The sequence below is a fragment of the Mustelus asterias genome, chromosome 23, assembly GCF_964213995.1.
Source record: "Mustelus asterias chromosome 23, sMusAst1.hap1.1, whole genome shotgun sequence".
Taxonomy (NCBI): Eukaryota; Metazoa; Chordata; class Chondrichthyes; order Carcharhiniformes; family Triakidae; genus Mustelus; species Mustelus asterias.
Window position 1 is genome coordinate 4,554,039 of NC_135823.1, and position 21,078 is coordinate 4,575,116.

General features: G+C 44.9%; 1 protein-coding gene across 2 annotated transcripts; it reads right to left on the reverse strand.

The window, feature by feature from the left end:
- Positions 1–1,794: 1,794 nt before the first annotated feature.
- LOC144510474 (uncharacterized) lies at positions 1,795–20,017 on the reverse strand. 2 transcript variants are annotated; one of them, XM_078239924.1, is made up of 3 exons: positions 19,983–19,999; positions 11,852–11,913; positions 1,801–4,527 (listed from the first exon to the last, which is right to left on the reverse strand). In XM_078239924.1, the coding sequence occupies exon 3, from the start codon at positions 4,198–4,200 to the stop codon at positions 3,358–3,360; it is 843 nt and encodes a 280-aa protein (XP_078096050.1). In that variant the 5' UTR covers positions 4,201–4,527; positions 11,852–11,913; positions 19,983–19,999; the 3' UTR covers positions 1,801–3,357. The 2 variants fall into 2 exon arrangements, with proteins under 2 accessions (XP_078096049.1, XP_078096050.1); XM_078239923.1 differs by lacking the exon at positions 11,852–11,913 and having other exon boundaries at positions 1,795–4,527; positions 19,983–20,017.
- Between the last annotated feature and the right edge of the window lie 1,061 nt (positions 20,018–21,078).

Sequence of the window (21,078 nt, forward strand, 5' to 3'; positions counted from 1 at the left end):
ATTCTCCCCAGTAACCTTAGCCAACCTACCGGCCAGGATATTGGTCCCCGTGTGATTCAAGTTCCACCCGTTTTTTGTATACAGATCACCCCTGAACCACATTCGCCACTCTCCAGTCCTCTGGCACCACCCCATATAAACCACATCTACCGCTTTCCCTTCGTCAATGTGTTTAGTCACATTTTCGAAGAACTCCACCAGGCTCGTAAGGCACGATCTGCCTTTGACAAAGCCATGCTGAGTATTCTTGAGCATACTAAACCTCTCTAAATGCTCATAAATCTTGTCCCTCAGGATCTTCTCCATCAGCTTACCAACCACTGAGGTTAGACTCACCGGTCGGTAATTTCCTGGGCTATCCCTATTCCCCTTCTTGAAAATAGGAACCACATCCGCAATCCTCCAATCCTCCGGCATCTCTCCCATCTCCATCGACGACGCAAAGATCATCGCCAGAGGCTCTGCAATCTCTTCCCTCGTCTCCCACAGTAACCTGGGGTACATCCCATCCGGACCCGGCGACTTATCTATCTTGATGCCAGTCAAAGATTCTAGCACAACCTCTTTGTTAAAGTCCACATACTCAATCTTTTCAGTCCACCGCATGCCCACAGTACATCCACCCATGTCCTTCTCCTCTGTGAAAACCGAGGCAAAATACTCATTAAGCACCTCTGCCATTTCTACTGGTTCCGTACTGATTTTCCCGCCTTCACTTTTTATAGGCCCTATTCCTTCACGTCTCATCCTTTTACTCTTCACATATTTATAGAACGCTTTAGGGTTTTCCTTAATTCTACTTGCCAAGGCCTTCTCGTGACCCCTTCTGGCTCTCCTAATTTCCTTCTTTAGTCCCTTCCTACAAGCCGTATATTCATCTAGATCCCTATCTTCGCCAAGCTCTCTGAACCTTTTGTACGCTTTCCTTTTCTTCTCGACTCGGTCCCGCACAGCTTTCGTGCACCACGGTTCCTTCAACCTACCAACTCCTCCCTGTCTGCTCGGAACATTGTCCTGTAGAACCCTAGACAGACATTCCTTGAAAAACTGGCACCTCTCTTCAGTAGATTTCCCCGAGAATACCTCCTTCCAATTTACTCCTCTAATTTGCTGCCTTATGTCTTCATATTTCCCCTTATTCCATATAAACGCTTTCCTAGCTTGCCTGATTCTCTCTTTTTCCAAAGCAAACATAAAGGAGAGAGAGTTGTGATCGCTATCCCCAAGATGCTCTCCCACTGAGAGATCTGACACCTGTCCAGGCTCATTGGGTCAGTATCAGATCAAGTACAGCCTCTCCTCTTGTAGGCTTGTCCACCTGCTGTGTCAGGAAACCCTCCTGAACACACCTAACGAACTCCTCCCCATCCAATCCCCTTACCCAAGGGATATTCCAATCTATGTTTGGGAAATTAAAGTCTCCCATCACAACAACTCTGCTATTATTGCAACTCTCCAGGATCTGTTTCCCTATGTGCTCCTCCACCTCCCTGTCACTATTGGGCGGCCTATAGAAAACTCCCAGCAAAGTGATCGACCCCTTCCCACTCCGAACTTCCACCCACAGATTCTCTGTAGACAATCCCTCCACAGCATACACCTTCTCTACAGCTGTGACACTATCCCTGATCAGCAGTGCCACTCCACCCCCTCTCTTGCCTCCCTCTGTGTCCTTCCTGAAACATCTGAATCCCGGCACCTGTAGTATCCAGTCCTGTCCCCATTTGAAAAAATTTGAAAAAACTTCTCGAACAACAAACTTGATTTTAAACTTCATTTATTTATTTTTTTGTTAAATTCCTCAACCTAATTATTTTAATTTGATCAGTTTTTGTTTGGGATGGGCATCGTCTGTTCTTTATAAACTGGTTCACTTGTTGGTGGGGATTCCAATCAAACCTAATCATTTTATCATAAAAGTAAAATACTGCGGATGCTGGAATCTGAAACATGAACAGGAAATGCTGGAAAATCTCAGCAGGTCTGACAGCGTCTGTGGAAAGAGAAAAGAGACAATGTTTCGAGTCTGCATCACCCTTCATAAGAGCTCTGACTTTATTTTATCGATAAGTTTCTTGTTCTGTTTCCAAATGGCTGGAAAGAGGCCTGTCCGGACCCCACTCGAGCTCTGATTTTTCACTGGCTGTGCTTGGGTGGGATTATAACCATTAGAATCTACTCTCAGAGATCCGCTTTTCAGTCCAGTGCTACTTGGAATATACCGTCACTTCGCCGACTATCAGGTCACAAGTCAGTCAGATCCCCTTTTTACAGATTTGGGTATCTCAGCCGCTGAACACCAGCCGGTCCTGGAATAAGTTTAATTCCAACTCATTCTGAGTAAATATTCTCACCAGGTCCTCTGTCGGGGCCCTGCTGAGCAGCTTTAATGGTCCGTGATTGAAGAAACTGAGCAGTCACAGGAATGTGGTCAAGATAGTCCAGTCCCATAATGCTTCACATTCAATCTGCAGTCCTTCAATTATAACAGAATATGTGGCTGTGTGTAGCTGCCTCGGCCATGGTCAACCCCAACACTGCCTTCTAGAACTGCTACAATGCCTGAGGTGTAAGTACACCCACAGTGCTGTTAGGGAGAGATTTCCAGCCACACATTCCAAATTTTCACTAGAATGTAGATGGATACCAGATTGATATATTCCATTCAACCACACCCAAGGGGAGTTATTCCAATTCCTTTATTGTCCAGGACAATATATTCACAATATCTTTAAAACAGAAATTAAACATTCCCATTAGATTTCAGGTATTAACATATTCTGTTAGTTTGTTCTTTATTGTCAATGTCAGGCTGGGGTTGTTCCCCTTGGAGCAAAGGAGGTTGAGGGGAGATTTGATAGAGGTGGACAAGATTCTGACAGGTTTAGATAAGGTGGACAAAGAAAAGCTGTTCCCATTAGCTGATGGGACAAGGGCGAGGGGGGCCCAGATTTAAGGTTTTGGGTCAGAGATGCGGAGGGGGGGGATGTGAGGAAGAATATTTTGATGCAGCGAATGGTAATGACCTGGAACTCGCTGCTTACAAGGTGGAGGAAGTGGAGACAATAAACAATTACAAAATAAATTGGAGGGGCATTTGGGGGGGTTTCAAACAGAAATGCTGACTAAATATCTCTGAACTTCCTAACACCCTGTCACTCTGTGATCCTTGTGAAATTTGAAACCAGGTATTCGCAAGAAGACTCAAAGAGCATCAGCCCACTGGAGGCAAAGTCGTGAGACCGGCCAGCCCAGCAGAAAGAAACCCTCCGACCCTCCCCATTGACCAACTGTGAGAAAGAACAAAATGCAGTAATTTGGAGCAGAAACAATAACAGCAGAATCCAACCCCTGGAATCACTCATGAACTTGCTGGTGTCTCAGTAGGTGGGATGAAACTCTGAATCCCTTCCCACACTGAGAGCAGCTGAATGGTTTCTCCCCAGTGTGAACTCGCTGGTGTGTCAGCAAGTTGGATAACTGAGTGAATCTCTTCCCACACTGAGAGCAGGTGAACGGTCTCTCCCCAGTGTGGACTCGCTGGTGTGTCTGCAGGTTGGATAACTGAGTGAATGCTTTCCCACACTGAGAGCAGGTGAACGGTTTCTCCCCAGTGTGAACTCGCTGGTGTTTCTGCAAGGTGGATGAATGACCGAATTCCTTCCCACACTGAGGGCAGGTGAACGGTCTCTCCCCTGTGTGAACCCGCTCATGTGTCCGCAAGTGGGACAACCGAGTGAATCCCTCCCCACACTGAGAGCAGGTGAATGGTCTCTCCCCCGTGTGAATTCGCTGGTGTGTCTGCCGGGCGGAAGACTGAGTGAATCCCTTCCCACACTGAGAGCAGGTGAATGGCCTCTCCCCAGTGTGAACTCGCTGGTGTGTCTGCAGGTGGCATAACTGACTGAATCCCTTCCCACACTGAGAACAGGTGAATGGTCTCTCCCCAGTGTGAACTCGCTGGTGTGTCTGCAGGATAAATAACCGAGTGAATCCCTCCCCACACTGAGAGCAAGTGAACGGCCTCTCCCCAGTGTGAACTCGCTGGTGTCTCTGCATGCTGTATAACTGAGTGAATCCCTGCCCACACTGAGTGCAAGTGAATGGTCTCTCCCCAGTGTGGCTCCGCCGATGAGCTTCCAGTTGAGATGGGGCTCTGTATCTCTTCCCACAGTCCACACATTTCCATGGTTTCTCCATGGTGCAGGTGTCCTTGCCTCTCTCTTGGGTGGACAATCAGTTGAAGCCTCGTCCACACACAACACGAGTACAGTCTCTCCCCACTGTGAATGATGTGATATTTATTCAGGCTGTGTAACTGGTTAAAACTCTTTAGTCAGTGCACTGGAACACTCTCACTCGAGTGTGGCAGTGTGTTGCTGCTTTTCCAGTCACACTGATGTTTGAAATCTTTTCAAATCGACAGATCATTTCTCCTTCTAGATTGAAAGGCCGATGATATTCAGGTCCCAAGTGTCAGATCCAGACGTGATGTTTGAGATTTCGGCCTGTGATTCCTCTTTCATCCTGTAAAACGAGTTTACAGAAGTCATCAGTGTCAGTGCAGGATAGAAATTCAGAACAGACAATCGTAGTTTCTATGGAACATTCTTTCCTCTCTCCAGACTCGAAAGGTTGGCTCTATTCTCTCTCTCTATCTGGGGAATAGTGTGGTAAATGGTGCTGAGGTAGATCGGTCAATTCTCAATGAATGGTTGAGGCAGTTCAATTGGCTGAATGGCCAACTACAGCTCCTATTTCTTATGATTTCTGCATGCTAGACAAGAAGCAGTGAGCATGTACCTGTCAATCAGCCTGAATCAGCACCTTCAGGGGAATTGGGAGGGTGAGTATTAGATACAGCAGAGTGAGAATGGAGGGAGAGTGTGAGGGATGGAGATTTACAGCTTTTGGAGAATGAGAGAGGAAAGAATGATCATTAGAATCACAGAATTCCTACATTTTATCAACCATTCCTGAGCCTTCACAATGAATCTCTCTTCTCAGGACACTCTTATCTCTGACTTGTCTGTACTGAGGGCAGTCTCACAAAGCAGCTGCCGGTGTGCTGATACGAGAGGCCCTGTTAGGCAAGTTTAATGCTCCATGACTGTGTCTATAATGACTGAATAGCTATAGGAATGTGGTGACGTCAGCTAAATCCCATGTTTTATATTTCAGTAAGTGACGCTCCATTTTGTGAACATTTATATGGATATATAAATACATATAAAGGGAAGATATTGCAGATGCTGGAATCTGAAACAACAACAGAAATGCTGGAAAACCTCAGCAGGTCAGACCGCATCTATGGAGAGAGAATAGAGCCAATGTTTCAAGTCTGAATGACCCTTCGTCAGAGCTCTGACAAGTGGTCATCCACACTCGAAACATTGGTCTATTCTCTCTCTATAAATATACGTAACACAGCTGCCTCAACCTTGACCCACTCTAACACACCCAATCGTGCAATGATGGCTGGCAGCTCCGACAACTCGTCAGGATATAAAAAATGGCCAAGAATGACAAAAAGAATGATAAGGTAGGAAAAATTAGAGTATGAGAGAAAGCTCGAAGTATAAAGTAAGTATCGAAGTAAGAGTAGGTATTTGAAAAAAAGTTAACAAATGGAGCACTGGTCATAGAGCAATACAGCACGGAAACAGGCCCTTCGGCCCAACCGGTCCATGCCGACCATGGTGCCCTCCCAGCTAGTCCCAATTGCCCACATTTGGCCCATATTCCTCTAATCCTTTCCCATCTGTGTGCTTATCCAAAATCTTTTAAAATGTTGCTCTTTGAACCTGCCTCAACCATTTCCTCTAACAGCTCATTCCATATACGCACCACTCTCTGCATGAAGAAGTTGCCCCTCGGGTGCTTTAAGTCTTTCCCCTCTCACCTTAAACCGATGCCTCTAGTTTTCAATTCCCCTTCTCTGGGAAAAAGACTGTCTCTTCATCCTATCCTCCTCATAATTTTATACACCTCAATAAGGTCACCCCTCATTCTCCTACCTTCCAAGGAATAAAGCCCCAGCCTGCTCCCTATAACTCTCAATCGTCCTGGCAACATCCTCGTAAATCTTCTCTGCACTCTTTCCAGTTCATCAATGTCTTTTCTGTAACTGTATATAATACTCCCAAGTGCGGCCTCACCAATAACTTATATAACTGTCTACCTGTGACACCGCTTTCAATTAACTATGTATTGTACTCCTGGGTCCTGCTGTTCCTCAACACTCTCCAGGGCCCTACCATTCACTGTATAATTTCTACCCTGGTTTGACTTTCCAAAGTGCAACACCTCACACTTGTCAGCATCGAAATCCAGCCAATGCTGGGCCCACTTCCCTAACTGATGAAGAGCCCCCTGTAATTTTTGATAACCTTCTTCGTTATCAATGATACCTCCTAATTTAGTGTCATCCGCAAACTTACTAACCATGCCTTGTACATTCACATCCAAATCATTTATATAAATAACAAATAACAAGGGACCCAACACCAACCTGAGGTACACCACTCGTCACAGGCCTCCAGTCCAAGAAGCAACTTTCATCACCCTACTATCGAGCCAATTTCGAATCCAATTTGCTGGCTCTCCCTGAATCCCATGCGACCTAACCTTCCAAACTAGCCTGTCACGTGGGACCTTGTCAAAGGCGTTGCTAAAGTCTATATAATCAATATCTACTCTCATTCATCCTCTTGGTTACCTCTTCGAAAAACTCTAAAACATTTGGCAGACATGACTTCCCATGCACAAAGCCGTGATGACTATCACTAATCAGACTTTGACTATCCAAATATTGGTAGATCCTATCCCTCAGAATCCTGTCCAGTAACTTACCCGCCACTGATGTCAGGCTCAGCGGCCTGAACTTTTACTGAGCCTGCTCTTTGCTACCCTTCTTAAACAATGGAACAACATGAGCAACGCTCTAGTCTTCCGGAACTTCGCCAGTGGAAAGAGATGAAGCACATATCTCTGCATATCTCTGCATATCTCTGCATATCTCTGCATATCTCTAAATATCTCTAAATATCTCTAAATATCTCTGTAATTTCTCCCCTCAACTCCCACAAGATCTGAGGATGCACTTAATCAGACCCAGGGGATTTGTCCAACTTAATGCACTGTAAGGCTGCAGATAACTCCTCCCTAGTAATATGCCAATGGCCCAAGACATCACCGCTTGTTTCCCTTAATTCTTTAGCACACATGATGTTCTCCACTGCAAACACCAAGGAGAAATATTCATTAAACATTTCACCCATCTCCTGTGGCTCCACACACAGATGGCCTTGCTGATTTTTAAATGGACCTATTCTTTCTCTAGCCACTCGAGAACCTCTTTGGGATTTTCTTTACCCTTACCTGCCAGAACCATATCATACCCTCTTTTTGCCCTCCTGATTTCCCACTAAAGTGTTCTCTTGCACTTTTTATAGTCATTGAGGGATTCACTTGTCCCCGATTGCCTAAACCCAACGTCTGCTTCCTTCTTTTACCTGACCAGAGCCTTAATGTCCTTTGTCAGCCAGGGATCCCTAAATTTACCATTCTTTCCCTTCATCCTAACAGGAATATACTGCCCCTGGACTCTTGATATCACACTTTTTAAAGTCTCCCATTTGCCAGTCATTCCTTTCCCATCTAATCGACATCTGCTAGATCCTGCCTAATGCCCACAAAATTGGCCGTGCTCCAGTTTAGGGCCTTAACCTGTGACCCCGTCCTATCCTTTTCCATAACTATTTTAAAACTAACAGTGTTCTGGTCACTGGACACAAAGAGTTCCACGACTGACACTTCAGTCACTTGCCCTTCCTCATTTCTTAACAGTCATATAGAAAGTTAATTCAGGAATTAATAATGAAAAATAAGGAGCTGGCAGATGCATTGAAAAAGTATTTTGCCTTGGTCTTCACAATAGAAAATACAGGTTACAACTCAGAAACAGCTGTAGATCAGAAAATGCAAATAAGAACATAAGAACATAAGAAATAGGAGCAGGAGTAGGCCATCTAGCCCCTCGAGCCTGCCCCGCCATTCAATAAGATCATGGCTGATCTGACGTGGATCAGTACCACTTACCCGCCTGATCCCCATAACCCTTAATTCCCTTACCGATCAGGAATCCATCCATCCGCGTTTTAAACATATTCAGCGAGGTAGCCTCCACCACCTCAGTGGGCAGAGAATTCCAGAGATTCACCACCCTCTGGGAGAAGAAGTTCCTCCTCAACTCTGTCTTAAACCGACCCCACTTTATTTTGAGGCTGTGTCCTCTAGTTTTAACTTCCTTACTAAGTGGAAAGAATCTCTCCGCCTCCACCCTATCCAGCCCCCGCATTATCTTATAAGTCTCCATAAGATCCCCCCTCATTCTTCTAAACTCTAACGAGTGCAAACCCAATCTCCTCAGCCTCTCCTCATAATCCAAACCCCTCATCTCCGGTATCAACCTGGTGAACCTTCTCTGCACTCCCTCCAATGCCAATATATCCTTCCTCATATAAGGGGACCAATACTGCACACAGTATTCCAGCTGCGGCCTCACCAATGCCCTGTACAGGTGCATCAAGACATCCCTGCTTTTATATTCTATCCCCCTCGCGATATAGGCCAACATCCCATTTGCCTTCTTGATCACCTGTTGTACCTGCAGACTGGGCTTTTGCGTCTCATGCACAAGGACCCCCAGGTCCCTTTGCACGGTAGCATGTTTTAATTTGTTTCCATTGAGATAGTAATCCCAAATGTGGGACGAACTCTGAAAAATCACAATTCCCAGTGAAGTGGTACTCAGCAAACTGTTGGAGCTGCGGCTGGTGAGTCCCCGGGTTCTGCTGGATTTCCTTCTAGGGTCTTAACAGAAGTGGTGAGTGAGATAGCTGATAGGTTGTTTAATTTTCTAAAATTCCCCATCGGGAACTGGATAAAGGAGAACCAGTGGATGTGCTCACTTGGATTTCCAGCAGGTATTTGATAAGGTGCCACATTGTCAGAGAAAATTAAGACTAAAAGACTAATAAATCAGGGTAGACTAATTTAGAAATGAATATACTACCGAAAAGTGTAAAGTACCTGGGATTACAAAGCTACAGCTGCATAGAAACACACATAACGACTGTTAGAGAATTTATGCATGTATTTCTGAAAGTGTAATTAAAATGTACACGCTTTCCAAATACAGGCTCCCCCGAGGCATAATGGGATGAACACTAAATAAAATGAATCACATTCTTTAAGAACAATAAGCCAGAGAGCACAGTTTTTATCAGTATAGGTTTAGGAAAGTACAAATTCCCAGACACCAGAATAATGGGACAATTCAATTTCTACTGATTAGGAAGAGTTTAGCAGATGGTGAGAATGAGACCTTTTGAACTCTATGTAATTGAAGTTGCTTGGAGACAAGTGGGTGGGAGCTTCTGGCTTCCACAGACCAATGAATTTTCATGCTGCCAGAGAGTCAGATGTAATTGGCCAAGGTAAATAATCCATGTTAACATGGTTGGTCTATCCTATTAAGATGGACAGAGTAGGTGGGCAGAAGATTTCTAAACAAGTATAATTACAGAACATGTTTATAATGTAATTAGAGTAATTTCAGCTGCCTCAAATTGTTTTCCTGCATGTGCAGACCAGGCCTGGGTCAATAAAGTACGTCTTCAGCCAGAACCTACTGTCTCCGTGAGTTCTTTGTATTTGCTGAGCTGCATTAATAAAGAGGAATCTCCTGCACAAAGTCAGCATAATACATAGGTATCAGAAAAACTCCTACAGAAATTGGCACTGTGAGCAGGGTATCAGGTACACGAATAATGTACCAGAAATACTGATAGAAACATGTTTTAATGAAGAGCCGGAGGAAATCAGCATTAAAGATGAATGGTTTTGGGGAAAAGAATGGGATTGAAGGTGGATAAATCTCCAGATCTTGATAATCTTCATCCCAGAGTACTAAAGGAGATGGCCCTGGAAATTATAGATCCAATGGTGGTTATTTTCCAAAATTCTTTGGACTCTAGAATAGTTCCTAAAGATTTGAGGGTAGCTAATGTAATCCCACTATTCAAAAAGGGATGTAAAGAGAAATCAGGGAATGATAGACCGGTGAGCTTAACGTCGGTACTGGGGAATTTGCAAGAGTCATTTATCAAGGATTTAATAACTCTGCATTTGGAAGGCAGTGACAAAGTCAGCATGGGTTTACAAAAGGGAAATCATGCTTGACAAATCTATTGGAATTTTTTGAGGAATTATCCAGTAGAGTTGACCGAGGAGAACCAGTGGGTGTGGTTTATTTAGACTTTCAGAAGGCTTGAGCAGCAAATGTGATGCCACTGTTTAAAAAAGGAGATAGACAAAAGGCAGGTAACTATAGGCCGGTTAGCTTAACTTCTGTGGTAGGGAAAATGCTTGAATCTATCATCAAGAAAGAAATAGCGCGACATCTGGATATTGTCCCATTGGGAAGACGCAGCATGGATGCATGAAGAGCAGGTCATTTTTGACTAATTTGGTGGAATTCTTTGAGAACATTACATGCGCAGTGGACAATGGGGAACTGTGGATGTGGTGTATCTGGATTTCCAGAAGGCATTTGACAAGGTGCCACACCAATGGCTGCTGCATAAAATAAAGGTGCATAGTGTTTTGGGTAATGTATTGACGTGGATAGAGGATTGGTTAGCTAACAGAAAGCAAAGAGTGGGGGTAAATGGGTGTTTTACTGGTTGAAGATCAGTGACTAGGGGTGTGCCTCAGGGATCAGTTTTGGGACCATAGATTCACAACCGTCTGAGAGAAGTAGTTTCACCTCATCTAAGTTTTGAACCAACCTCCTCTCATTCTATATCTACAACCTCTAGTTCTGGGCTGCTCCACAAGGGGGAACATCAATTCAATGTCCACTTTATCAATCTCCTTCAACATTTTATTTTAGAGTTGTTTAATCTCCGAGATAACTCTGAGATTTAATCTCAGTTGTTCGGGTTTAATCTCAGTTGTTTGGGTTTAATCTCAGTTGTTTGGGTTTAATCTCAGTTGTTCGGGTTTAATCTCAGTTGTTTGGGTTTAATCTCAATTGTTTGGGCTTAATCTCAGTTGTTTGGGCTTAATCTCAGTTGTTTGGGTTTAATCTCAGTTGTTTGGGTTTAATCTCAGTTGTTTGGGTTTAATCTCCATTTGTTTGGGTTTAATCTCCGTTGTTTGGGTTTAATCTCCGTTGTTTGGGTTTAATCTCAGTTTAGAGTCTCCCACCCTCCCCTAACCTAAAAAAAAAGGACTTGGAGTGAGAGCAGGTAGGCTTTTTTTCTCTCTCTTTCGTTTCTTAGTTCGGGAAGTTAGCAGGGATGCCAGTGCAGGCAGTGCAATGTTCCTCCTGTCGGATGTTTGAGGTGAGGGACACCAGTAGTGTCCCAGCTGAGTACACCTTTCAGGAAGTGCATCCAATTCCAGCTCCTTGAAGACTGTGTTAGGGATCTGGAGCTGGTTGAACTTCGGATCATTCGGGAGGCAGAGGTGGTCATAGATAGAAACTTCAGGGATGTAGTTACTCCGAAGAATGAAGATAGATGGGTGACTGTGAGAGGGGCTGGGAGGAAGCAGTCAGTGCAGGGATCCCCTGTGGTCGTTCCCCTCGGCAACAAATATACCGCTTTAGATACTGTTGAGGGGGACGACCTACCAGTGGTAAGCCACGGTGACTGGATCTCCAGAACTGAGTCTGTCCTTGTGGCTCAGAAGAGAAGCGGGGAGAGTAGGAGAGCAATAGTTATTGGGGACTCGATAGTTAGAGGGACAGATAGGAGGTTCTGTGGCAGCGAAAGAGACTCACGGATGGTATGTTGCCTCCCGGGTGCCAGGGTCCGAGACGTCTCGGACCGTGTTTTCAGGATCCTTAAAGGGGAGGGGGAACAGTCACAAGGCGTGGTACACATCGGTACCAACGACATAGGTAAGAGAAGGGACGGGGATTTAAAACAGGAATTTAGGGAGCTAGGGTGGAAGCTGAGAGCCAGGACAAACCATGTTGTCATCTCTGGTTTGTTGCCAGTGCCACGTGCTAGCGAGCTGAGGAACAGGGAGAGAGTGCAGATAAACACGTGTCTGCAGGGATGGTGTAGGAGGGAGGGTTTCAGTTACATGGATAATTGGAGCACATTCTGGGGAACGTGGGACCTGTACATACAGGACGGTTTGCACCTGAACCAGAAGGGGAACCAATATCCTGGGAGGGAAATTTGCTACGGCTCTTCGGGGGGGGGGGGTTTAAACTAATTTCTCAGGGGGAATGGGAAAACGAGCTGTCGTCCAGAAGCCAGTGTTGAGCGTAGTGAGGTACTGAGGAGGGTATCAAGGTCGCAGGAGTGTACCGGCAGACAGGAAGGTGGGTTGAAGTGTGTCTACTTCAATGCAAGGAGCATCCAGAATAAGGCAGGTGAACTTGGAGCCGTGGATTGGTACTTGGGACTACGATGTTGTGGCCATTACGGAGACATGGTTAGAACAGGGACAGGAATGGTTGTTGGAAGCCCCGGGGTATAGATGTTTCAGTAAGAGTAGGGAAGGTGGTAAAAGAGGTGGAGGAGTAGCATTGTTAAACAAGGATAGTTTAACGGCTGCTGAAAGGCAGTTCGAGGGGTATCTGCCTACTGAGGTAATATGGGTGGGAGTTAGAAATAGGAAAGGAGCGGTCACGTTGTTGGGGGTTTTCTATAGGCCCCCAAATAGTAATAGAGATGTGGAGGAGGAAATTGCAAAGCAGATGAGAGATAGGTGTGGAGGTCACAGGGCAGTTGTCATGGGTGACTTCAACTTTCCAAATATTGATTGGAACCTTTATAGGTCGAATAGTTCGGATGGGGCAGTTTTTGTACAGTGTGTGCAGGAGGGTTTTCTGACACAATATGTGGATAGGCCGACAAGAGGTGGGGCCACATTGGACTTGGTACTGGGTAATGAACCGGGCCAAGTGTTAGATTTGGTTGTGGGAGAGCACTTTGGAGATAGTGACCACAATTCGGTGTCTTTCATTATTTCAATGGAGAGGGATAGGACCTTACGGCAGGGCAAGGTTTATAATTGGGGGAAGGGTAATTATGATGCGATTAGGCAAGAATTAGGCAGCATAAGATGGGAACAGAAACTATCAGGGAAAGGCACAAATGAAAAGTGGAGCTTGTTCAAGGAACAAATACTGCGTGTCCTTGTTAGGCATGTCCCTGTCAGGCAGGGAGGAAGTGGCCGAGTGAGGGAACCATGGTTCACAAAAGAGGTTGAATGTCTTGTCAAGAGGAAAAAGGAAGCGTATGTAAGGATGAGAAAACAAGGTTCAGTTGGGTCGCTTGAGGGTTACAAAGTAGCAAGGAATGAGCTAAAAAAAGGGCTTAGGAGAGCTCGGAGGGGGCATGAGAAGTCCTTGGCGGGTCGGATTAAGGAAAATCCCAAGGCTTTTTACTCTTATGTGAGAAATAAAAGAATGACCAGGGTGAGGTTAGGGCCGGTCAAGGATAGTAGTGGGAACTTGTGCATGGAGTCAGAAGAGATAGGAGAGGCGACGAATGAATACTTTTCTTCAGTGTTCACCGAGAAGAGGGACCATGTTTTTGAGGATGAGAGTGGGATACAGGCTGATAGGCTGGAGGAGGTAGATGTTCTGAGGGAAGGTGTATTAGCAATTTTGAAAAACCTGAGGGTCGATAAGTCCCCTGGGCCAGATGGGATATATCCTAGGATTCTTTGGGAGGCAAGGGATGAGATTGGAGAGCCTTTGGCTTTGATCTTTGGGTCCTCACTTTCCACGGGGATTGTGCCAGAGGACTGGAGAGTGGCGAATGTTGTTCCTCTGTTCAAGAAAGGAAATAGGAATGACCCAGGTAATTATAGGCCGGTTAGTCTTACTTCGGTGGTCGGTAAGTTAATGGGAAAGGTCCTGAGGGATAGGATTTATGACCATTTGGAAAGATGCAGCTTAATCCGTGATAGTCAGCACGGATTCGTGAAGGCTAAATCTTGCCTCACAAATTTGATTGAATTCTTTGAGGAAGTAACTAAGTGTGTAGATGGAGGTAGAGCAGTTGATGTCGTATACATGGATTTTAGTGAGGCGTTTGATAAGGTTCCGCATGGTAGGCTCATGAAGAAAGTAAGGAGGTGTGGGATAGAAGGAAATTTGGCTGATTGGATAAGTAACTGGCTATCTCATAGAAGTCATGATGTGGAGATGCCGGCGTTGGACTGGGGTAAACACAGTAAGAAGTTTAACAACACCAGGTTAAAGTCCAACAGGTTTATTTGGTAGCAAAAGCCACACAAGCTTTCGGAGCTGCAAGCCCCTTCTTCAGGTGAGTGGGAATTCTGTTTGTGAAGAAGGGGCTTGCAGCTCCGAAAGCTTGTGTGGCTTTTGCTACCAAATAAACCTGTTGGACTTTAACCTGGTGTTGTTAAACTTCTTACTGTATCTCATAGAAGACAGAGGGTGGTGGTGGATGGAAAATTTTCAGACTGGAGACCAGTTACCAACGGTGTACCACAGGGATCAGTACTGGGTCCTCTGCTATTTGTGATTTTTATCAATGACTTGGAGGAGGGGACTGAAGGGTGGGTCAGTAAATTTGCTGATGACACCAAGATTGGTGGAGTAGTGGATGAGGTGGAGGGCTGTTGGAGGCTGCAAAGAGACATTGATAGGGTGCAGAGCTGGGCCGAAAAATGGCAGATGGAGTTTAACACTGATAAGTGCGAGGTGATTCATTTTGGTAGGACAAATTTGAATGCGGATTACACGGTCAACGGCAGGGTTCTGAGGAATGTGGAGGAACAGAGAGATCTTGGGGTTCATATCCACAGATCTCTGAAGGTTGCCACTCAAGTGGATAGAGCCGTGAAGAAGGCTTATAGTGTGTTAGCGTTTATTAACAGGGGGTTTGAGTTTAAGAGCCGTTGGGTTATGCTGCAACTATACAGGACCTTGGTGAGACCACATTTGGAATATTGTGTGCAGTTCTGGTCACCTCACTATAAGAAGGATGTGGAAGCATTGTAGAGAGTGCAGAGGAGATTTACCAGGATACTGCCTGGTTTGGAGGGTAGGTCTTATGAGGAAAGGTTGAGGGAGCTAGGGCTTTTCTCTTCAGAGCGGAGGAGGATGAGAGGCGACTTAATAGAGGTTTATAAGATGATGAGGGGGATAGATAGAGTGAACATTCAGAGACTATTTCCTCGGGTGAATGTAACTGTTACTAGGGGGCATAACTATAGGGTTCATGGTGGGAGATATAGGAGGGATGTCCGAGGTAGGTTCTTTACTCAGAGAGTGGTTGGGGTGTGGAATGGACTGCCTGCTGTGATAGTGGAGTCAGACACTTTAGGAACTTTCAAGCGGTTATTGGATAGGCACATGTAGCACACCAGAATGATAGGGAATGGGATAGCTTGATCATGGTTTCGGACAAAGCTTGGCACAACATCGAGGGCCGAAGGGCCTGTATTGTGCTGTCCTGTTCTATAATTGTTTACAATTTACATAGGTGATTTGGAGTTGGGGACCAAGTGTAGTGTGTCAAAATTCGCAGCTGACACTTAGATGACTGGCAGAGCAAAGTGTGCAGAGGATGCTGAAAGTCTGCAAAGGGATATAGATAGTCTAAGTGAGTGGGCAAGGGTCTGGCAGATGGAGTACAATGTTGGTAAATGTGAGGTCATCCATTTTGGTAGGAATAACAGCAAAATGGACTATTATTTAAATATAAAAAATTGCAGCATGCTGCTGTGCAGAGGGACCTGGGTGTCCTTGCGCATGAATCACGAAAAGTTGGTTTGCAGGTGCAGCAGGTAATTAAGAAGGCAAATGGAATTTTGTCCTTCATTGCTCGAGGGATGGAGTTTAAAAACAGCGAGGTTATGTTGCAGCTGTGTAAGATGCTGGTGAGGCCATGCCTGAAGTACAGTGTACAGTTTGGTCTCCTTATTTGAGAAAGGATATACTGGCACTGGAGGGGGTGCAGAGGAGATTCACTAGGTTCATTCCGGAGTTGAGAAGGTTGGCTTATGAGGAGAGACTGAGTAGACTGGACTATACTCATTGGAATTCAGAAGAATGAGGCAAAATCTTATAGAAACATATAAGATAATGAAAGAAATAGATAACATAGAAGCAAGGAAGTTGTTTCCACTGGCAGGTGAAACTAGAACTAGGGGGCATGGCCTCAAAATAAGAGGGAGCAGATTTAGGACTGAGTTGAAGAGGAACTTCTTCACACAAAGGATTGTGAATCTGTGGAATTCCCTGCCCAGTGAAGCAGTTGAGGCTACCTCATTGAATGTTTTTAAGACAAGGATAGATAAATTTTTGAACAGTAAAGGAATTAAGGGTTATGGTGAGCGGGCGGGCGGGTAAGTGGAGCTGAGTCCACGAAAAGATCAGCCATGATCTTATTGAATGGTGGAGCAGTGTCGAGGGGCCAGTTGGCCTCCTCCTCCTCCTAGTTCTTATGTTATGTTCTTTCAACAAGGTCTCACATAACAGACTACGATGTTAAGTTAAAACACATGGGATTGCAGGTAATGTCTTGAGATGGATTGAAAGCTGGTTAGCAGATAGGAAGCAAAGAGTTGGCAGAAATGGGTCTTTTTCTGATTGGCAGTCAGTGACTAGTGGGGTTCCACAGGGATCTGTGCTGGGACCCCAACTGTTCACATTATATATTAATGATTTGGAAGAGGGAACTGAATGTATTATCTCCAAATTTCCAGATGATACAAAGTTGGGTGGGAGGGTGAGCGGAGAGGAGGATGCAGAGATGCTTCGTGTGATTTGGACAGGCTGCATGTGTGGGCATCTGCATGACAGATGCATTACAATGTGGATAATCATAGAAAATCATAGAAACCCTACAGTGCAGAAGGAGGCCATTCGGCCCATCGAGTCTGCACCGACCACAATCCCAACCAGGCCCTATCCCCACATATTTTACCCGCTAATCCCTCTAACCTACACATCCCAGGACTCTAAGGGGCAATTTTTTAACCTGGCCAATCAACCTAACCCGCACATCTTTGGACTGTGGGAGGAGGTTATCCACTTTGATAGCAATAACAGGAAGACAGATCATTACTTGGGTATAAATTGAGAGAGGTGGATACTCAACGAGACCTGGGAGTCCTCGTGCATCAGTCGCTGAAAGTAAGCATGCAGGTACAGCAGGCAGTAAAGAATGCAAATAGTATGTTGGCCTTCATAGCAAGAGGATGAGTATAGGGATAGAGATGTTTTACTGCAATTGTATAGGGCATTGATGTGGCCACACCTGGAGTAGTGTGTGCAGTTTTGGTGTCCTTATCTGAGGAAGGATGTCATTGCTATACAAGGAGTACAGCAAAGGGTTACCAGTCTGATACCTGGGATGACAGATCTGTCATATGAGGAGAGACTAAGTTGGTTAGGATTATATTCTTTGGAGTTCAGAAGAGTCAGAGGGGATCTCATAGAAACTTATAAAATTCTAACAGGGTTAGACAGGGCAGACTCAGAAAAAAATGTTCTCAATGGTGGGGGAGTCCAGAACTAGGGGTCATAGTTTGAGGATAAGGGGTAAACCTTTTAGAACTGTGATGGGGAGAAATTTCTTCACCCAGAGGGTGGTGAATGTGTGGAATTCTCTACCACAAAAAGTAGTTGAGACCAAAATGTTATGCGATTTCAAGAAGAAATTAGATCTAGCTCTTGGGATTAAGAGGATCAAGGGATATGCGAGGAAGGGGGGGGGGAATCGGGATATTGAATTCTATGATCAACTATAATCAAAATGAATGGTGGAGCAGGCTCGAGGGTCAAATGGCTTACCCTTGCTTCTCGTTTCTATGTTTCTAACAGTGGTTATATGTGTTTCTATATGTGAAATGGCCGAGCAACTGAATACATACTTTGGTTCTGTCTTAACAAAAGAGGACACAAATATCAGATGCCAGAAATGTTGGAGAATGCAAGATTTAGAGAGAGTGAGATCAATATTAGTAGAGAAATGGTACTGAGAAAGTTGATGGGATTGAAGGCAGATAAATCCCCAGGACCTGATAATCTACATCCCAGAGTACTGAAGGAAGTGGCTCTAAAAATAGGGGATGCATTGGCGATCATCTTCCAGGATTCTATAGATTCTGGAACAGTCCTTGCAGATTGGAGGGTGGTGAATGTCACTCCAATATTCAAAAAGAGAGGTAGAGAGAAAACAGGGAATAATAGACCAGTGAGCTTAACATCGATAGTGGGGAAAATTCTCAAATCCATTATCAAGGACTTTATAGAAGAGCACTTAGAAAGCAGTGGCAGGATCAGACAGAGTCAGCATGGATTTATGAAGGTGAAATCATGCTTGATAAATCTGTTGGAATTGACAAGGGGAAACCAGTAAATATGGTACATTTGGACTTTCAAAAAGCGTTTGACAAAGTCCCACACAAGAGATTATCATGCAAGATTAAAGCGCATGGGATTGGAGGAAGTGTATTGAGATGGATAGAAAACTGGTTGGTAGAGAGGAAACAAAGAGTAGGAATTAATGGGTGCTTCTCAAATTGGCAGGCAGTAACTAGTGGGGTGCCACAGGGATCGGTGCTGGGATGCCAGCTATTCACAATATATATTAATGATTTGGATGAGGGAACAAAATGTAACATCTCAAAGTTTTCAGGCGATACCAAGTTGGGTGGGAGGGTGAACTGTGACGAGGATGCAGAGATCCTTCAAAATGAGCTGGACAGGTTGAGTGAGTGGGTTAATCAATGGCAGATGCAGTATAATTTGGATAAGTATGAAGTTATTCACTTTGGAAGAAAAACCAAGGCGGCAGATTACTACCTAAATTGGGAGAGGGGAGTGTGCAGCGGGACCTAGGTGTCCTTGTGCACCAGTCGCTGAAGGTAAGCATGCAGGTACAGCAGGCGATAGAGAAGGTAAATGGCACGTTGGCCTTCATTGCGAGAGGTTTTGAGTACAGGAGCAGGAATGTGTTGTTGCAACTATACAGGGCCTTGGTGAGGCCACACCTAGAATGTTATGTGCAGTTTTGGTCTCCTTTTCTGAGGAAGGATGTTCTTGCTCTTGAGAGAGTGCAGCGAAGGTTTACCAGGCTGATTCCGGGGATGGCGGGACTGATGTATGAGGAGAGATTGACTAGGTTAGGATTGTTTTCGCTGGAGTTCAGATGAATGAGGGGTGAATCTCATAGAGACTTATAAAATTCTAACAAGTCTACACAGGATAGTTGCAGGGAGGATGTTCCCGATGGTGGGGGAGTCCAGAACCAGGGGTCACAGTCTGAGGATTCATGGTGGACCATATAGGACAGAGGTGAGGAGACATTTCTTCACCCAAAGAGTGGTGAATTCATTACCACAGGAAGTAGTTGATGCCAAAACATTGAATGTATTCAAGAGGCGGCTGCATATAGCACTTGGGGCGAATGGAATCAAAGGTTATGGAGAAAAAGCAGGATTAGGCTATTGAGTCAGCCATGATTGTAATGAATGTTAGAGCAGGCTCGAAGGGCCAAATGGCCTCCTCCTGCTCCTATCTTTTATGTTTCTATGCAGCTGTACCTTAGTAATCCCAAGTACTTTACAATTTTCAATACAATATTCATTTCTAAATGTGTCTACCCTGATTTATTAGTCTTTTCCCCCTTAATTTCCTCTAAAACACATCAAAGGTTATTGTAGCAAATAAAAATTCATGCTGCGGGAACAACTTATTGGCGTGGATGGAAGATTGGCTAGCTAACAGGAAACAGTGGGCATAAATGGGTCATTTTCAGGTTTAAGAGACAGAGAGAGACCTGGGCCAACCTTTCCAGAGTCTGCACCCTCCCTGGATTCACTTTCTTTCCCTTCAATTGCTGCGAGTCCCCAATTTCCCCCAGAATGAGAAAAGAAATGGAAAGGGGGAGAAAAGAAAGTGTTTTACTCACAGATGTTGGCGACAGGAGGAAGTCTGATTCTGTCTGAACCTCATGCTCTGATTGGCTGGAGGATCAGAGTCCTTCCGGTCCTCCAACTCTTCCCATTGGTCAGAACCGGTGAAAGACAGGAGGTCGGAAGTGCGCATTTTTGGGGAATGCGCATGTGCAGGTGTGGAGTGTGGTGGCGACCGGGAAGAAGCGGGTGCTTTGACTATTGTCTGTCTGGGTTTTGTAGCCTTTCCTTTTTGAAGGGGAAAGAAGTGAATCCAGGGAGGATGCAGGCTGGAAAGATTGGTCCACGTCTCTCTCTGTCTTTTAAAGACATTGTGTGGAGATGCCGGCGTTGGTATTTGGTATTTATGGTATTTGCTACCAAATAAACCTGTTGGTTTTAAAGACATTGCCATCCTTTGCAGTGTTCCACAGTAACTAGAATTGTGTGTTCTGACAGTAATGAGGTTTGTACATTCTTTTTACAGGATATCAGAAGGGGAAGATTTGCTGACAGACTTATCAAGATTCAGCAGAGTCACTGTATTCGTGGGAGCTGAATATCATCTGCTTTGAATCTAGAAGAAGAAACATTTGTCTGTTTCAATTGGCTTGAACCACAGGTGTAAACAGAAAAGCATCAAGGTACAAGTAACCCGAGTGACAATGTTCCAGTGCATTTATTGTGAAAACTACAGGAGAGACAGACACTCAGATCATGGACTGTGGAAAAGTCATTTCGTTCCCTATCAATGCTGGAAATTCATTCACACTGGGGAGAGGCCACTCCAGTGGGCTCCAATTGTGGGAAGGGATTCACTCGGTTATTGATCCTGTGGAAACACCAGCGAGTTCACAATGGAGAGAGGCCATTCACTTGCACCATGTGTGACAAGGGATTCAGCAATTAATCCACCCTGCAGACACACTAAAGTTCACACTGGGGAGAGGCCATTCTCCTGCTCTGTGTGTGGGAAGGAATTCACACTGTCATTCCATCTGCTGAGACACCAGTGAGTTCACAAGTGATTACAGGGGTTGGATTCTGCTCTTATTGCTGCTGTTAATCGCATCCAGGACTGAACCATGTTCATTCTGACAGTTGGTGAAGTGG